General features: G+C 54.9%; 6 protein-coding genes across 6 annotated transcripts; 3 read left to right on the top strand and 3 right to left on the bottom strand.

The window, feature by feature from the left end:
- Nucleotides 1-475: 475 nt before the first annotated feature.
- Nucleotides 476-1,405, top strand: M409DRAFT_24196 (uncharacterized protein; the record flags this gene model as incomplete). The annotated part of the gene is made up of 2 exons (XM_033807128.1): nucleotides 476-485; nucleotides 777-1,405. The coding sequence occupies 2 exons, from the start codon at nucleotides 476-478 to the stop codon at nucleotides 1,403-1,405; spliced, it is 639 nt and encodes a 212-aa protein (XP_033666236.1).
- Nucleotides 1,406-2,144: 739 nt separating this feature from the next.
- M409DRAFT_24195 (uncharacterized protein) lies at nucleotides 2,145-3,667 on the top strand (the record flags this gene model as incomplete). The annotated part of the gene is made up of 2 exons (XM_033807127.1): nucleotides 2,145-2,165; nucleotides 2,303-3,667. The coding sequence occupies 2 exons, from the start codon at nucleotides 2,145-2,147 to the stop codon at nucleotides 3,665-3,667; spliced, it is 1,386 nt and encodes a 461-aa protein (XP_033666235.1).
- A 955-nt stretch (nucleotides 3,668-4,622) lies between these two features.
- Nucleotides 4,623-6,050, bottom strand: M409DRAFT_24194 (uncharacterized protein; the record flags this gene model as incomplete). Its single annotated transcript, XM_033807126.1, has 4 exons — nucleotides 4,623-5,438; nucleotides 5,529-5,695; nucleotides 5,750-5,815; nucleotides 5,867-6,050. The coding sequence occupies 4 exons, from the start codon at nucleotides 6,048-6,050 to the stop codon at nucleotides 4,623-4,625; spliced, it is 1,233 nt and encodes a 410-aa protein (XP_033666234.1).
- A 3,212-nt stretch (nucleotides 6,051-9,262) lies between these two features.
- Nucleotides 9,263-11,171, top strand: M409DRAFT_55758 (multicopper oxidase; the record flags this gene model as incomplete). The annotated part of the gene is made up of 4 exons (XM_033813091.1): nucleotides 9,263-9,639; nucleotides 9,692-10,758; nucleotides 10,815-10,943; nucleotides 10,993-11,171. The coding sequence occupies 4 exons, from the start codon at nucleotides 9,263-9,265 to the stop codon at nucleotides 11,169-11,171; spliced, it is 1,752 nt and encodes a 583-aa protein (XP_033666233.1).
- Nucleotides 11,172-12,071: 900 nt separating this feature from the next.
- On the bottom strand, nucleotides 12,072-13,644 carry M409DRAFT_55757 (uncharacterized protein; the record flags this gene model as incomplete). The annotated part of the gene is made up of 2 exons (XM_033813090.1): nucleotides 12,072-12,412; nucleotides 12,471-13,644. The coding sequence occupies 2 exons, from the start codon at nucleotides 13,642-13,644 to the stop codon at nucleotides 12,072-12,074; spliced, it is 1,515 nt and encodes a 504-aa protein (XP_033666232.1).
- An 887-nt stretch (nucleotides 13,645-14,531) lies between these two features.
- Nucleotides 14,532-15,734, bottom strand: M409DRAFT_24191 (uncharacterized protein; the record flags this gene model as incomplete). The annotated part of the gene is made up of 2 exons (XM_033807125.1): nucleotides 14,532-15,399; nucleotides 15,451-15,734. The coding sequence occupies 2 exons, from the start codon at nucleotides 15,732-15,734 to the stop codon at nucleotides 14,532-14,534; spliced, it is 1,152 nt and encodes a 383-aa protein (XP_033666231.1).
- Nucleotides 15,735-16,316: the final 582 nt, after the last annotated feature.

The following is a 16,316-nucleotide window of genomic DNA, read 5'->3' as shown; positions in this document are numbered from 1 at the left end:
GCCGCAATGGAATTGGCCCTCGACTGCCAACTCTGCTTGCGCGACTGGAACTCGAGCATTTGCGCTCCTACATTCTCTCACACGCCTCTATCATCACCGACAAGATGCTGCATCGATCGTCGCTGGATTCTCGCCGCCGGTTGCTGGCTCTATCAAGCGGCGGGACATGTCGGTGAGAGAAGGTTCCCGCCAAGTTGGGCAACCCTCCACTTCCACCACGGACATCGATCGGATTCCCAACTGCTCCCTCTCAACCCGTTGCACCACCCATCTCCCAAGCTGCTTGGCCCATTTCGCTCGACTTGTCCGCCGTCGCCACCTGCTATTCCTACTTCTTCCTCCTTTGCCACGTCGACGACCTAAAGCGTGCCTCGAAAAAAGCGGCGACAAAGAGACGGGAGTCGATTAGCGGGACGCCCACACACAAAAAGACCCAGCCAGAACTCTATTCCTCGCAGGAGCAGCAGCGCCAACAATGTCCTCAGGTAGGCCGTTCCTCACTATTGCTATGTCCTCGCGGACGACTACTTTCCTGCACCCTCGACCACCGTGATGGGCGCCAGGCCGGCGCTGCGTGCGTTCGGCTGCTCGCGTGTCTGGATGACTCGTCCAGCGTCGCTGACACCACTGCCCGCCGCTGCTGTCCCTGCTGCGACCCGGAAGTTTCACCGCACCGCACCTCGTCCCCATGCTACTGACCGTACGCCCTGAACCGCACATCCGTCGTGCTACAGCCATGCGATAAGCGACCCAAGACTGACATGTAGTCTGCACAGGTGACGCCTACAAGCGCTGCCTCGACAGCAACCACCAGTGGGCCGACAAGGTCGCAAAGGAGGACCCCGAATTCCTCAACACCCAAGCCAAGGGCCAGGCTCCCCCCATTCTCTGGCTAGGATGCGCCGATTCTCGAGTCCCCGAGACCACCATCTTGGGTTGCAAGCCCGGTGATGTCTTCACCCACCGCAACATCGCCAACATCATCAACCCGACCGACATCTCCCTGCTGTCGATCGTCCAGTTTGCCGTCTTCCACTTGAAGGTCAAGCACATTGTGGTCTGCGGACACACCTCTTGCGGTGGAGTCGCCGGATCGCTGGCCAACTCGAAGCTCGACATCCTCGATATCTGGCTGCAGCCATTGAGAGCGCTGCGTGAGAAGTACGCTGACGAGTTGGAGTCGATGGATGCCAGCGAGAGGGGCACGTTCCTCGCCAAGAAGAACGTTATCGCGGGTGTTGAGACGCTTGAAAGGATACCCACCGTCATCGATGCTATGCGTGAGAGGGGAGTCACGGTGCATGGTCTCCTGTATAACCTTGCTACCGGCAAGCTGGAGGAGGTGGAGTTTGACGAGGATGAGAAGACGGCCAACAAGCGTGTCACTGCTTTTGAGAGGAAGTAGACAAATACCACCCCTCAAATGCTTGAAAGGGATGGAGTAGGCCGGGGGACGTCTTGGAATGGGCATCGATGTTGGAAGTAAGGCTTTGTCTACACTAGATGCGAGATACGCGGTACGATACATCATCAAAACTCTTGCCACCTCATCTCTTCCTCCCAAACCGCTTCACCCAACATAGCGTCTAGGACCACCTCTACCCGCGAATTGAGTTTCTGACAACGTTCTCAGCATGATGAAACAATCCCTTCCTTGGACAACTCTTGGCCGCCACGCAACCACATCCACGAAGAAACACAAGAGCCCTCGGTGTGTTCATGTTCTTGATAACGAGGAGACTGCGTCATCTTGCAGGCGGTTCGGTGTGTTTGAGGAATACAGACCAGGGTTGGTTGCGTGGGTGCGTGTGTCAGCAGAGGGAGGGTTGACTGATAGCCAGCGTACATGACATGGCACAGGCGTCTCTGTGCACAAGTCTTTTCTGCGCCATCTACTCGACTTCGGGGAATGCCGCACTGCACTGAGAGTAATGTGGTTTTCGCAGCCGCTGTCACAGCTAACCGGACATGGCTCGAGTACACAGCATCGGCGTTCAGGCTGGACTGCACGCGTCCGGGCCAGCTGAGCGATGCTACCTACCTCTACCATCTTCGCACATTGGAGTGGTCACTGTGGAGAAATGTGGTTCGCCGGAACTGGGATTCTGAACAATCTGATTTGCTCTCACCCTTGAAATCTAAGGATGTCGGGGAATCTGCTGTGGGTACGTGACCACTCCGATGCGTACAGACGCCGTAGACAACTTCGAGCGCCGCAAAATCCAGGCATCGTTTCAAGACTGCATCTAAGCATCATCATCTGGTTTGCTCGAGCGCAGTTTTGACCCAACGGGCAACTTAGGTGCGTCTCATCAACGCAGAGACTCTTCAGCTGGAGGAGTTTATCGGAGACCAGGTCCCGCAGTACTACATCCTCTCTCATCGCTGGGGCGACGACGAAATCACATACAAAGACTTTGTCAAGGGGCGGCGGAAAGACAGCCTAGGATACAGGAAGATCCTGGACTGCTGCGAGTTTGTTGTTCGTCAACACGGCAACCCTTCTCATCTTGCTGGCGCTGCTCTTGCTACGGATGAGTCCACTGCGACACACTTCGGCCTCTACGTGTGGATCGACACCTGTTGCATCGACAAGAGGAGCAGCGCCGAGCTGTCCGAGGCCATCAACTCCATGTACGCATACTACCGCGACGCTGGCATATGTCTCGTGCACCTATCCGACGTCGCCGTCGATCCAAGCGATGCCTCACCATCGATCGGCCCTGGCCCCAGTCTCCTCAAGCAACTCGCCGCTTCCTCATGGTTCACCCGAGGCTGGACCCTCCAAGAACTCCTCGCCCCCAAACGAGTCGTCTTCCTCGACCGCCAATGGCGAGTCATCGGCCGCAAAGGGTACTTCCTCCTCCCCGACAGCAAGGACCATCGCTCTCGATTCTCTTCCGAAACGTACAACCAAGCCTTCGCCCTGGACCATTACATCTGCCAAATCACCGGCATCCACCAAAAGTACTTCTACGACCCCTCCCACCTCCCCAACGCCAGCATCGCCCGCCGCATGTCCTGGGCCGCCCGCCGCACCACCCTCCGCGTCGAAGACATGGCCTACTGCCTCCTCGGCCTCTTCGACGTCAACATACCGCTCCTCTACGGCGAAGGCCCCAAAGCCTTCATCCGCCTGCAAGAAGAACTCCTCCGCAAGTCCAACGACCACTCCATCTTCGCCTGGTGGCCGCCGTCCGACGCGCTGCGGCGTTTCCCTCCGCGCTACGAGTACTTCCGCATGGGCATCCTCGCGCCGAGCCCCGCGCATTTCTCCCACTCGGGCCCCATCGGGCAGATGCCCAGTGTGCAAATGGGCGCCCGCACCCGGCCCTACGCCATGACGAACTCCGGCCTCGAGCTCCGCGAGATGCTCCGCCCCGTCAAACTCCGCGGCATGGAGAACAACTCGGTCTACGCGATGCGGTTGAACTGCGCGCGCAAGGACGACGCGGTGAGGATCGGAGGTCCGGTTCAGATTGCGTTCTGGCACATCGGGCCGTGGGGCAGGGCGGATGGGGGGTATTGCCGGCTGGTGGGGGTGCGGGAGATGGTGGTGAAGGAGAATCTGATTGAGGAGGAGGGGACATTGGATGGGGAGGAGCGGGAGAGGGTTTTGTATGTTAGGCCGGTGGATGAGATGGTTCCGATTCCGACGAGGGTGTGAGGTAAGGAATGATCGCGCAAAAGGGGGTTTGGCGTCCTTGCATCCATCCATCCATCCCCCGGGGTTCAGAGGGTAAAGGATTAGAAAATCTCAGAAGACTCGAATTTTCCAGAAGAGAGATATCCCCCCACCCCGTAAGGAAAAAGACAAGTACATACATACCGACCTTTCCCCCTGATCGTGTGCAACCCGGGCATACAACTGTCTGCCGCCCACTTCTCTCCGCAAACGTCGGACGCAGCCAAGGTAAAATGACCTGCTAGGATTCGTTCGTTCGCTCGCGATGGGAGGAATGAACGAATGTCACACTCTCTGTGCGGTACATCGTGAGATCGTCTGAGAAGGGCGGAACGCAGCTTTTGGTCATATTCGAGTGGAGGAAGAGCTTTTGATATAGCCATTCCCGAGAACGTTCAGATGAAGGAGTTATTCGGATACTTACAATACAATTTGTTCAGAGATGTGGATCTGTGAGAAGCGAACACGAAGTCTTTTCAAAAATCAACGGCGATGGGATTGATTACTTCCAGGTTCAAGCCGTAGTATCGTCTGCATCTTGAGAATGTTGGAGGACGTTTCATCGCCAGTGATAATTGAAAGATCAAGGCATTCGACTACTCAACAATGCGAAACCATTCAGGGGGATTGAAGCTGGGGAGAAGCGAAAACGAAGTCTTTTCCAAAAATCAACGGCGATACTGCATTGTCTTATATACAAAACAAGCATTCTAGAGTCTCAAGCCGTGAAACAGCATCTATATATTTTCTTCTTGAACAAACATTAGACATTCTTCTCTGCATGTCTTTCCCTCTTCAGACGTTGAAACGTTTCAAACATGATATTCCACAAAAAAAGCCCAGCGCCTTAAAGGTTTCCGGCCGGCCCCATGCTAATGCAAACAATATCTCATACTCGTTAAAAGATTTCTGTACAGAAGTAGCACTGCTCAGATGCTTAACCGACCATGCGGCCACCCTTGATGGTGCAAATGTCCGTGGCGGTGGAAGCGGCGGTGTGTTGCCAGACGGTGTAGGTTGGGCTCTTGGTGACCGTAGCCACAATGCTGGTGATGACGGTCATGCGAAGGGCCGTCTTGGTGGGGGTTGGAAGAGTAATCGAGACAACTGGGAGCGTGGTGGTGCCCTGAAGGACCGTAGTCACGCTGGTCAAGGTGGTGATTTGCGTGATGACTGACGTGAGGGAAACGGTCGATGTCGCAGCAGTGATCGTGGAAGTAATCGTCGTGTAGTCGGCGGTGTTCAAGTCGGTCACCGTGGTGGTAGCGACGTCCAAGCCACGGCGGTCGAGGCCAGCAGCTGCCAGACGCTCCTTGCGGGCAGCAATGCGAGCGGCGCGGTCGGCTGGGACACGGCGGCCCATTGGCGAGTCGCGGCGGGATGGAGGAGCAGTCGTAGTGGCGGTTGCGCTGGCTGCGGAGAAAGACGAGGCGAGCGAGCTTGGGAGGAGAGTTGGAGTCCAGGTAAGGAATGGATCCCTGAAGGCCTGGGTGGAGAACGAGCAACTCTGTGTAATCGTCGAGGTTCGAATAACGGGGCTGATGGCGAAGGCAGTCGTTTTGATCGTTCCGAGTGTCCAGATCTTTGTGGAAGTAATTGGAGATGGCGTAATAGTAGTTGTAGGCTTGCGTGTCTTCGCCGGCTGGGTCACGGTCGAAGTAGTCGTGACACTGCTGGTGGTAGTGGTAATAATGGTAGTGGTAGTTAATGGCGTAGTCGTGATAGAAGCCGTGATAGTTGGGGTGTAGGTGACCTATTGATGAGACCAAATTAGCCAAAGAACATTCCAACGTTGGCAGATCCGAGTCGAGTCCTATCAACAGGACAGTAAGGGAGCACTTACCGTGACAGGCGTGCCAACGACAAGTTCAAAATCTCGCTCGTATGCAATGGGGTCGGCTTGGCCATTGTTGGACAAAACGATGACACTCCACGCGCCAGACCACATGTCGTCCTTGGCCATGGGGCAGGTCGACAGCTGGTTGGTGTCATCAGGCTGGAGAGGGGTGTCTAAAGCTCGTCAGCAGACATTCCCATATGAGTTGTAATCTGTGCCACCCTTACCTGAGCACTGGTATTCATCGCCATTGGGATCAACAAGGATGTTGGTTGCGGTGTCGTTTTGACATTCTGTGGACTCGGTTAGCTTATGTTCCGGCAAGGATTGCGTTCAATACTGACGTTCGAACATCGACACAAAGGTGAAGTCATCGGTCGATGATGCATTCTGGAAGTATGTGCCACCTGTCTGGAAATCGACACCGTAAGACTCGCAAGTCGGGTAGGTAGCAGGAGCAGCGCCGGCAGATGTACGGAGGGCGTAAAGGCTGAGAGCCAAAGCCGAAGAAGCCTTGATGAAAGACATCGTGTAGAGGCTAGTATGTACGGTAAAACGAAAGACTGTAGCAAGGCACGAAACGAGTGATGCCTGCAAGCGAATGTATGTCCTTCGACAAGTGAATGTGAGGGAGTTGCTGTCTTGGCGGGATGGGGAGACAAGACCAGCTGAGAGGAGTGGAGGAGGTCTATATGTTTGGGGAGGCTCCTTGTCTAGACCTGAACGGTATGGTCCTTCGTCGGGCGGTCTGTGCCGTTAGGAACGTGACAAGCTCATCGCCTGCCCATGCCATGATGCAGCCTGAGCGCGAGGACACTCGAAGCGAAGTGTCCACCTCCACGTGGATGACGGCGGCTACTGTCATCGTGCAGAGTCTGGACGTCCTAAATTGGGCCAGTGAAGTGTTCGTAAAGGAAGAGATCGGACAGTTCATTTCCCAATGTAGGATATGGAAGGCATCGCGGGCCACGTTCTGTCACCTATTCGGCAGCATCCAGAGTTCAGACTATCGCTCCTCACGAAGCCATGTGGTGATGAAAAGGCGTCCGTGTCCCGTCTCTGACAGTGCTTTGACGGTGCTGCGCCTGGCCGTTGAAGTCATCTCTTCGACTCCACCTTGCGAACTGTGCGAGAGGATGAGCTTGTGCCGCAGTCGGTCTCGCACTTGACGGGGATACTCTCGGCGAGACATCAAGGATGTCAAGGATGTAGGGTTATGTAGTCCATGACGAGATGCCGATGTCGAGATCTTTGGATCGCACGCGAGAACAACATCGACCCGAACCAGAAGGCAGTGCGTGTTGTGAGGCTAATTTCCAAATACCCAGCCACAGGAGCAGAGTTTGAGGTGAGGTTCTGCGAGGGTTCGTACGCCCTCTTCCTGTTCCTGACAAATGTCTCGGATGCAGCCAGAACGCCACAGGAGAGAGGATTGCAGGCGGTCCGCCGCGCTGCAGCCATGATGGCGTCAGGTAAATCCCTATAGGCAGTCTCCTATATAGAGAGAAAAGCATTTCTTGTGCACGACATGAAGCTTTGCCATGGCTTGTCGTTCTCGATAGCATCTTGTTAGAGTCGATGCCGATTGTTCAGCGCTTCTCGTATCGCGTACCACGGCCAGACTTTCGACGTTGGAAACGTTTGCGTTCGCTGTTGTCTGGTCGCGGACGTTGAGGAGATGGTCGCGTAGGGCTGGTGCGCCGAGTGGTGGAAATCAGAGGCGGGGGAGTCCGATCGCCCCTTCCGCGTACAAGACGTCAAAGCATCTTTAAGCGGGTTATGCAGGACTTCTGCACGTGCGATAGATGCCGGTACCCTGTCACGAAATAGACGTCCTGCCATGATCCTGGCCTGTTCAATTTTAGGCACGGAATCAACTCCTTGACATCCTCCTGCCGCCAGGGAGGAGTGAACGAGACATGGGCGACGAGATGAAATCTACGCCCAACAGGCGCCTCAAGCAGGAGTTGACTGGTCATCCAGTGTCAGTTCTTGAATCGTCGGTGCCGAGGTGTTTGACTTTGTCGGAATCAAGCACAACGCAAGCCGGCCATACACACTGCAGCTTCGAAGACTTTGCAGCTGCTGCACAGTACAGGCACCTATGACTTGCCGAGGAACGTCGCACAGAACAGCGGTGTGATTTTGTTGATACAAGGTCATGCAGCTAGAAATCATCGATAGTGAGGTCGGAAGTTCGAATAAACTTGACCCCGGTATCCCAGCTCTTCGACTAGGGTCTCGTTTCCAGAAAGCTGCCACTCGCAGCGTGCCTGACTCTGCTGACAGCTAACAATGCAGCCACGTCTTTGTGGAGATCGCGCGGGACATGACTTTGGACGGAGTGGCAAGTCAATAGCGCATCTGATCATGAGCTGTTCACAGTCCTCACCGCCAGAATGCGAACCTTCGTCTCCTTGACTCCCACGCGTCGTGACGATGGTGCTTGGATCATCGTTCGGAACCAAACAACATTTTCGACATCTGTCACACCTTAAAGGGGGCAAATAGGATGTAATCTACTCGTCCTGGTCAGCCACTTCCGCGATAGTCGTCGTGACTGGCATCGCTTGGTCTTTCCACTAGACTCTCGGTCTCGCTGTGGCGTCGGTGTACGTGCAGTCGTGGATGCAATGGCGTCGCCCTTCAACGTGAGTAGCACCGAGACCACGTTGGGAGAACACGCGCCGTCCAGCAGCTGGCGATGACATGTCGAACCCGTTGTGAGTACTGGCGTCTAGAAGGTGGTTCGCAACGACGAACGACGGCGAACCGGTGCTGAATTGTGTGGAATGCCGTTGCTCCCCGACCAGCGGTTGACGTCGATGCGAACGAGTGAAACGACCAGAGGACGGGGCGTTCCAAATTTACTTCTCGGCGCGAGGCTTGATCCTTGCGGCGCATCGCGAAGCTTAAAACTCTATTCTCCCCGATCCCGCCAAGCTAGCCCCTGTCTCTGCTCCAAACCCAAAAGGGACGTTCCTCAACCGCACCTCTCCCCCAAATCGGCGGCATCATTTCCTCGGGCCGCTGATCTAACGCATCTCACCTACTGAATGAAGATCTGCTCCATTGAGGCCAGCTTGTTGTGCGAGGCATGTGTTCTGGTGATATAGGCGAAAACTACTGACACTCTACAGATCTGAAAAGACGACTTCCAATTGAGCTGGATGGCACTTACGAGACAAGTGGAGGCATCAAGTGTAGGCCGTGCACCAAGGGCGATCATGACCACACTGGCAGCCAATGCTCAACGAAAAACTTCCTGTTCGGGCAGCAGTTGCTAGCGCTATTACGGCTCCGGGCACATGGTCGCCTCCCAAGCCTAATCGCCAAACATTGCAGCAGGAGAAGCGCGCTCTGGGGGCGCTCCCTCTGCTAGTTGAGGATTTCCCAGGTGCAGTCTAGGCCTTGGCACAAGCACCGTGCCCGTCGTTTCTGCACATCGCTCTCCTCTGGAGATGGCGGCTCTGGAACGGCTGCGCGATGCATCCAAGCACGGGCAAGCTACACCCGGGTCTTCGAAGCCTTCGCAGTCGTCTCTTATATTACGCCCTCGAGCCCGCCTCTTTGCTTGTCCTCCACCTCCAAGACTCTTGACTTCCCTAACCACCAAGAAGGCCCTCACTCGTTCCGGGTTCTTCGCCTCTTTCGTTATTCCTATCTTCTTGTTGAGGGCACACCATTTACAGTACATACTTGGACGACTTTCATTTCCCCGCCTCGGAGCCGTACACAACATGAAGTTCCTCGCCGGCCTCGCGGCACTCGCCTCGGTGGCAGTGGCCGCAGTGGTCCCCGCCGAGACCCGTGACCTCTCTATCATCGAGCGTGAGGCAAACCCAGCAACAGCAGACTCAGCTTGCAAGAATGGCCCCCTTACCCGTGCCTGCTGGAGCGACGGATACTCCATCGCCACCGATTTCGATCAGAAGCACCCGACCACTGGCAAGACTGTCAGCTACAACCTCGAAATCACTAACGGCACTTGCAATCCAGATGGGGGCGCCAGCCGAATCTGCTTCCTCATCAACGGACAATATCCCGGCCCTCTTATCGAGGCCAACTGGGGTGACACTGTTGTCGTTACCGTCACCAACCACCTCCAAACCAATGGGTAAGTGCAGAAATTGCAGTGACTATGATCCTGTCTGACTTTGTCGTCTTAGCACTGCCATGCATTTCCACGGCGTTCGTCAATTGGGCAGCTGCGGTGCAGACGGTGTCGGTGGTGTTACTCAGTGCCCAATTGCTCCAGGCCAGAGCTACACTTACTCCTTCGTCGCTTCTCAGTTTGGTACCTCGTGGTATCACTCCCACTTCTCCAACCAGTACGGTGACGGTGTCGTTGGCCCAATGGTCTTCCACGGCCCAGCCTCTGCCAATTACGACATCGACCTCGGCGTTTACCAGCTCACGGATTGGTACTACGATACTGCCTATCAGGTCGCCGCCAGGACTCTGAACAACCTGCAGAGCAAGAACGGCCCTCCAGCTGCTGACAACATACTGATCAACGGCACGAACAAGAACGCACAGGGAGGTGGAAAGTACAACTACGTTTCTGTGACCAAGGGCAAGAAGTACCTGCTCCGCTTGATCAACATCTCTGTCGACAACTACATCAAGGTGTCGCTCGACAACCACCCGCTCCAGGTCATCAGCTCTGACTACGTTCCAACCAAGCCATTCTCCGCCCAGTGGTTGACCATCGGTATTGGCCAGCGATACGACGTCATCATCAACGCCAACCAAACTGCTGCCAACTATTGGTTCCGTGCTGAGGTCAACACCGCTTGCCAGAGCGCCAACAGCTGGTATGGTCGTGCTGTCTGGTCTTACAACGGTGTTGCCACCGCCGACCCTGTCAGCTCTTCGTTCCCTGCCATCTCCGACTGCACTGAGCCCACCAACATCCTGCCATACTGGGTGCAGCCAGTCCCAAGCGGCAACTTCCCACAGATGGCCGAGACCTTGAACGTCAACCTCACTGGTGCTCAGGTCGTTCCAGGCGGTGACGTTGTCGTTGTTTGGTCCCTCAATCAGACTACCTTGAACGTCAACTGGAGCAACCCAACCATGTCATACCTTTTCGACCAGAATACAGAGTACCCCAGCAACCTCGGTCTCATTGACACCGTCGCTGAGGGTGGATGGAACTATTGGCTCATCCAGCAATCTTCCGGCATCCCTCCGATTCCTCACCCTATCCATCTTCACGGTCACGATTTTTTTGGTATGTGCTCAATTCTTGACACCTCAACATGGACCTTGTACTGACTTTCATTCCAGTCCTCGGTCAAGGCACTACCACTTTCACTGGCAGCGAGACCTTGAACTGGTCTAACCCACCTCGCCGTGACACTGCTACCGTCTACGGTGGCGGTTGGTTGGCCATTGCCTTCCGATCTGATAACCCTGGTAAGTCAGACAAATCAAAACTCCATGACTCGTTCTAACATCACTGCAGGCGCCTGGCTCATGCATTGCCACATTGCATGGCACATTTCGGAAGGTCTCGGCATGCAATTCCTCGAGCAGCCAGACAAGATCACGATGCCGGAGAAGTCCGGCTACGACAACCTGTGCAGCGCGTGGAACAGCTACGCCGGTGGCATGTACTGGCCCAAGGATGATTCTGGCTTGTAAAGAGCCCGAGCTCACATCCTTGCGACTTCTGTACAGTGTTCAAGATACAGGCATAGACGGAACCCTTTTTACTACCGAAAAGCCTGGGCGAGGAGCTTTGTTTTGGACGGCAGCATTGCATTATATCATATGCAGCTCGAGCACAAGAAGTCATCCGAACAGCACTTTTCCAGGTCACGACATTTCGCTCTCTACTATCCATCATCACATCAGGCGGCATCTGGGTACCTGCCGTCTCCACTATACCTCATCAGCATCACGACGGGCGCGGCGCTTTTTCTGTTTTTACGGCTGGGGAATGCACACGCAGCATTTGGCACCGAGAGCAAGAGCGAATGTCTAATGTCAAATCCATTCCTATTGAAAAAACACTTGAAACAAAATGCTACCCAATTCACTTCTTTTGCCCGCCTGTCAGTATGCTTCATTGCCGCTGCCATCTGTGCGAGCCATCTCAAGCGTCCTCAAACAATACCTTGGCGATGATGACTGACCTGTTTGACCATCGTCCTTGTTTTGTTGATGATCAAACTTCGCCAGAAATTGCGATGGCTTTGATGAGCAGCGACCCTTGGCACCTGCCAATAGTTTTACGAGACGTTGTGCAACGTTCATAAACAAGCTGAAGTCTAACAAACGCCCGTACAGTCAGCCAAGCCTGTCGATCCGGCTCACGCCTCCTGAACCAACGGCTGGACCGCGTCGCGTGTTGTAAACAAGATGAATAGATTGTGAGCACGTGGTTGGGGCAACGTGGAACGGTGACGAAGAAATGGAAAGAATGGACTTCGTGTTCCTTTATATCTTCCTGTCTCTGAGCAGGTTTACGCAAGCCGGCAACGTGGCCCTGCGGGTTTTTGAGCAAGATTCCACTTCCCCTTCCCTCGCTTTCTCAAACCCTTAAGAAACCGGCTTTCCCTCCCCAAAGACATCCCCCACCGCCCTCCAAGCCGGCACCTCGCCCCTCCCGGAAACCGCATGCACAGTCTTGGGCTGGCTCCACTCGTACAGCGTCTCGACGCAGTGTTCGCGCCCGTAACCCGAGTGTTTCATCCCGCCGAAGGGGACGCCGATGGCCATGCGGTGGTAGTTGTTCAGGAAGACCATGCCGGCGTCGATGGAGCGGGCGGTGCGGTTGGCGAGCACGGAGTTTTGGGTGTAGATGCTGCAGGTGAGGCCGTAGGGGACGGAGTTTGTGAGGGTTATGGCGGAGGTCGGGGTGGCGAAGGGGGTGATCGTTGCTGTGGATGATGGTCAGCCTTGGAAGGGCATACGGTTGAGCTTGATGAATGAACTCACCAACAGGACCGAACATTTCTTCTTGGAAGATGCGCATCGACCCTGTCACGTCGGCGAAGAGGGTGGGCGGGACGAAGAAGCCCTCTTTGCAGTCTGGATCAGAAGGCAATGACGCGTGAGCGACGACCTTCGCCCCTTCTTGTTTGCCGAGCTCGATATAATCGAGCACGCGCTTCTGCTGCGCCTTGGAGACCTGCGGACCAACATGCACGCCGGGATCCATGCCATTCCCGACCTTCAGCTTCTCCACGCCCTTCGCCAGCGCAGACACAAACTCATCATACACGCCGTCCTGGACGATGAACCTCGACGTCGCAGTACACGCCTCCCCCTTATTGAAGAACGCCCCTGCAATCGCCGTCCGCACCGCATCCTCCAAATCCGCATCGTCAAACACAATCATCGCATTCTTGCCTCCCAGCTCCAACACGGTCTTCGTGATACTCCTCGCCGCCGTCTCGGCCGTCTTCGCACCCGCCGCAGTCGATCCCGTGAAACTAACCATCTTGACCAGCGGATGATCGACCAGCGCTTGAGGGACTTCCACGCCCAGTCCAGGAACAACCTGCACGACATTCGGGGGTAGAACGCCCTGCAGAATCTCCACGATCTTCATCACCGTCAACGGAGCCTGCTCGCCCGGCTTAAGGATCATCGTATTCCCCATGGCGATACACGGCGCGACTTTCCCCCCACAATGAATCGGAGGCCAATTAAACGGTAAGATCCCTGCGCAGACCCCGAACGGCTCATGGTACACCGTGGCCGTGGTGACACCTCGATCGTAGAACTGCGAGGGCATTTTATCCACCAGAGACCCGAAGAAGCGGAAGATGTTGACTAGAAAGAATACATCCCCTGCTTTGGCGTCCGCGAGAGGTTTCCCGTTCTCGAGCGTCAGCAGCGTCGCGATGTCTTCGGCGTGTTTCTCTAGCTCCGCGGCGCAGCGGAAGAGGTATTGGGATCTTTCTGTCGGGCTTAGTTCTCGCCATGAGAGGAAGGCGTCTTGCGAGGCGCGGACTGCTTTGTCGACGGTGGAGGCGTCGCCCGCTTGGATCGTGGTGATGATCTGCCCTGTTGCGGGATTCTCGACGGGGAAGCAGTTGGAAGGGTCATTGTTCGAATACTTGTAGGTCGAGACGCTGGGGAATGTAGGTTGTTGAGAGGAAGCCATTATCTCGATTCAATATGAGGAGAAGGAGTTAAACTATACCTCTCCATAACCGCCATTCTCCAACCTTTTTATACCCTTTCTCTCTTCCGCCTCTTCCAGAATACGCCCATCCCTCGGCCTCTCGCCCCCTTATCCCCAATCTCCATACCGCACCGCATCACCACCAGAAAACACTCCAGTCCCCCCTCTCTCATACAATGCGAGCGGGTCGTCTCCAAACCTATATACCGCCGATCTTCGCCCCAGACCTCAACACCTCGCCTGGACCTCACAAACCCAGAATGCTTTGCGCTTCTCACATCATCTCCATGCGTCATGTATATTGCTGACTCATTGACTGCTTCGTGTTGTTGACGTGTCGTCTTTTTTTTTGTGGGTGGGTTGGGTTTTGGGAGACTAGATGTGAAGATGGAGGGTCGTTGCGAGGTGTTGTGGTTTGGGGCGAAGATCGACAAGATTTGAGTTTGGAGGGAACTAGGGTTGGGGTTGGGGTTGGATATTCTTGGGCGGCGGTGAGGTTTTGGAGTTAGGATCTGTTGGGAGGGTGGAAGATGGAGTGATTGTTGGTTTGGTGTGAGGATAGAGAATATTCCCTGAGCCTTTGGAATATGTTGGTGCATTGTGGGAGGTATTTCGATAGAAGTTGCGAGGTTTGAGGTCTTGTGGTTGGCGAAACAAAACTCGAGCGTGGACATTTCGACAACATTATCTGCAGGATTCAATTTGTGCAGAAGGTCATTGAAAGGCTTTTCGAGAGCATGGAGGGACGTGTTGGAGAAGATGGAGATAGTTCGTTAAGATCATTTCTTAATCTCATTTCTACATCTCAATACCCCCCTCCTCCCATCATCCTGCCTCCCACACCACCCCGTCTCCCTGCAACCCATCTAACACCCCAAACTACTAGTAACCGTCGCAGTCAACGCACTCGTCCGCGTAACAACAACCTGCGTAGCCGGAATAAAGAAAGTATTCGTAATCGTCTTCCTCGACGCCGTCACCGTCGTGACCTTCGCCCCGCCCTGAGAAACCGTCACGACCGGCGTCGTCGTCGACGTGCTCACCAGCGTCGTCGTGCCCGTGACTGTTTGTGTTGGAGCGTAGATTGTTGAGGTGGAGGTTGATGGGACGGCGGTGCTGTCGATTATGGTTGTGGTTGGTTCGTCTGGGGCTCGTTTTTGGAGGGCCGGGGAGCGGATTTGGATGATTTCTTCTTTGCGTTTCGAGAAGGTCGAGCCGCCTCGGCGGGTGATGAGGGTGGGTTCTGCTGCGCGAGCGATGTTGTTGCCGAGGATGGAGACGGAGATTTTGTTGTTGATGGGGTCTGGGATTAGGTTCTTGACTTCGGGGGTTGGTTCGGCCAGAGCGGCGAATGCGCATGGTCCGCTGGTCGTGACCGTGCTGGTTGCGACAATGCTGGCTACTTGGGATGTTGAGGTGATTGTGAATACACCGCGAGTTACGATCGTGATCGTTGGAAGCGGATAGTAAGTCACCGTGGCGGATGGAGCTCCCACAGCAGTCGTGGTTGACGGCGACGCCGAGGACACAATCGTAGTAGTCGATGTGATGATTGTGCTGGAGATTGGCGTCGATGTCGTAGTCAGGGTAACAGTAGGAACCACCGTCGTTGTCGACTGAGGACCGACAGAGAGCGAGAATTGGCGAATATAATCGATCGGATCGCACTGGCCATTGTTCGATATTATGATAAGACTCCACTCGCCTGAAGTGAGTTGATCTTTATCGATGGGGCTGCAAATCAATTAGCATGGCAAAATCTCTTTCGATGCATTTCAAACGAACCAAGTCACCGTCTGTCGAGTATCATCCGGCGTAAGCGGAGTCTTGCTGCACTCATACTGCTCCCCTGATGGATCAACAAGTATATTGTTCGACTCGTCATCCTGACATCCCTCAAACTCCTGCACCGCCGTGAAAGGCTGCGTAGAATCGACATTCTGAAAGTACGATCCACCATCCACAAAGTCCACACCGAAAGATTGACATGTTGTCGTGCAGTTGTCCTGAGCCAATGCGTACCCACACAGAGACAGCGCCAAAGCGCTCGCAGACAATCTCGAAATCATGGCCGCCACGTGTAGAGGAACGGGGATCAACGAACGGTTGTGATACTGGAAAGCCGTGACGAAAGAGAGAGATGCGGTCTCACAAGAGACAATGGATGTCAACGGACCTTATTCACCGCACTGACCATGGATTCGAAGCATGTGAAGGCCAGGAGACTGACGCAGAGTGCTTCCGAGTAGCTCATCCTCTGGCGTCGACGAAGGCAGGCTGGCTTGACTTGGCCATACTGGAGAGACGCATCCGGTCGGCACGAGGAACCATCCCTTGGATGCACGGCTCAGGACGACGAGAATCCGTTGAGTAGGTCGATACTTCGGCGGTCCAAATGCAGCTCATGACAGCGTTCCCGTCAGAAGCGAAGCTAACGAAAGCGCACTGATGCAAATAGTCGCTTGGCTCAAAGTAGGATCAATAATCGGGTGTTCCTGCAGTAGTAAGAAAGACCGATCGGGAGAGGCGGCGAAAAGCGATACGAAAGCAGAGTGGAGCAGCTGCGTCGTGAATAGCACCGAGTCGGCTTTGCGGTGATGTCGACGATAGACCCTGTTTCGAGATGCCTCTTATATGTAGGCGGAGGAATT

This window comes from Zasmidium cellare, assembly GCF_010093935.1.
Source record: "Zasmidium cellare ATCC 36951 unplaced genomic scaffold M409scaffold_22, whole genome shotgun sequence".
Lineage (NCBI taxonomy): Eukaryota > Fungi > Ascomycota > Dothideomycetes > Mycosphaerellales > Mycosphaerellaceae > Zasmidium > Zasmidium cellare.
This window is presented reverse-complemented; position numbering and strand designations above follow the sequence as displayed.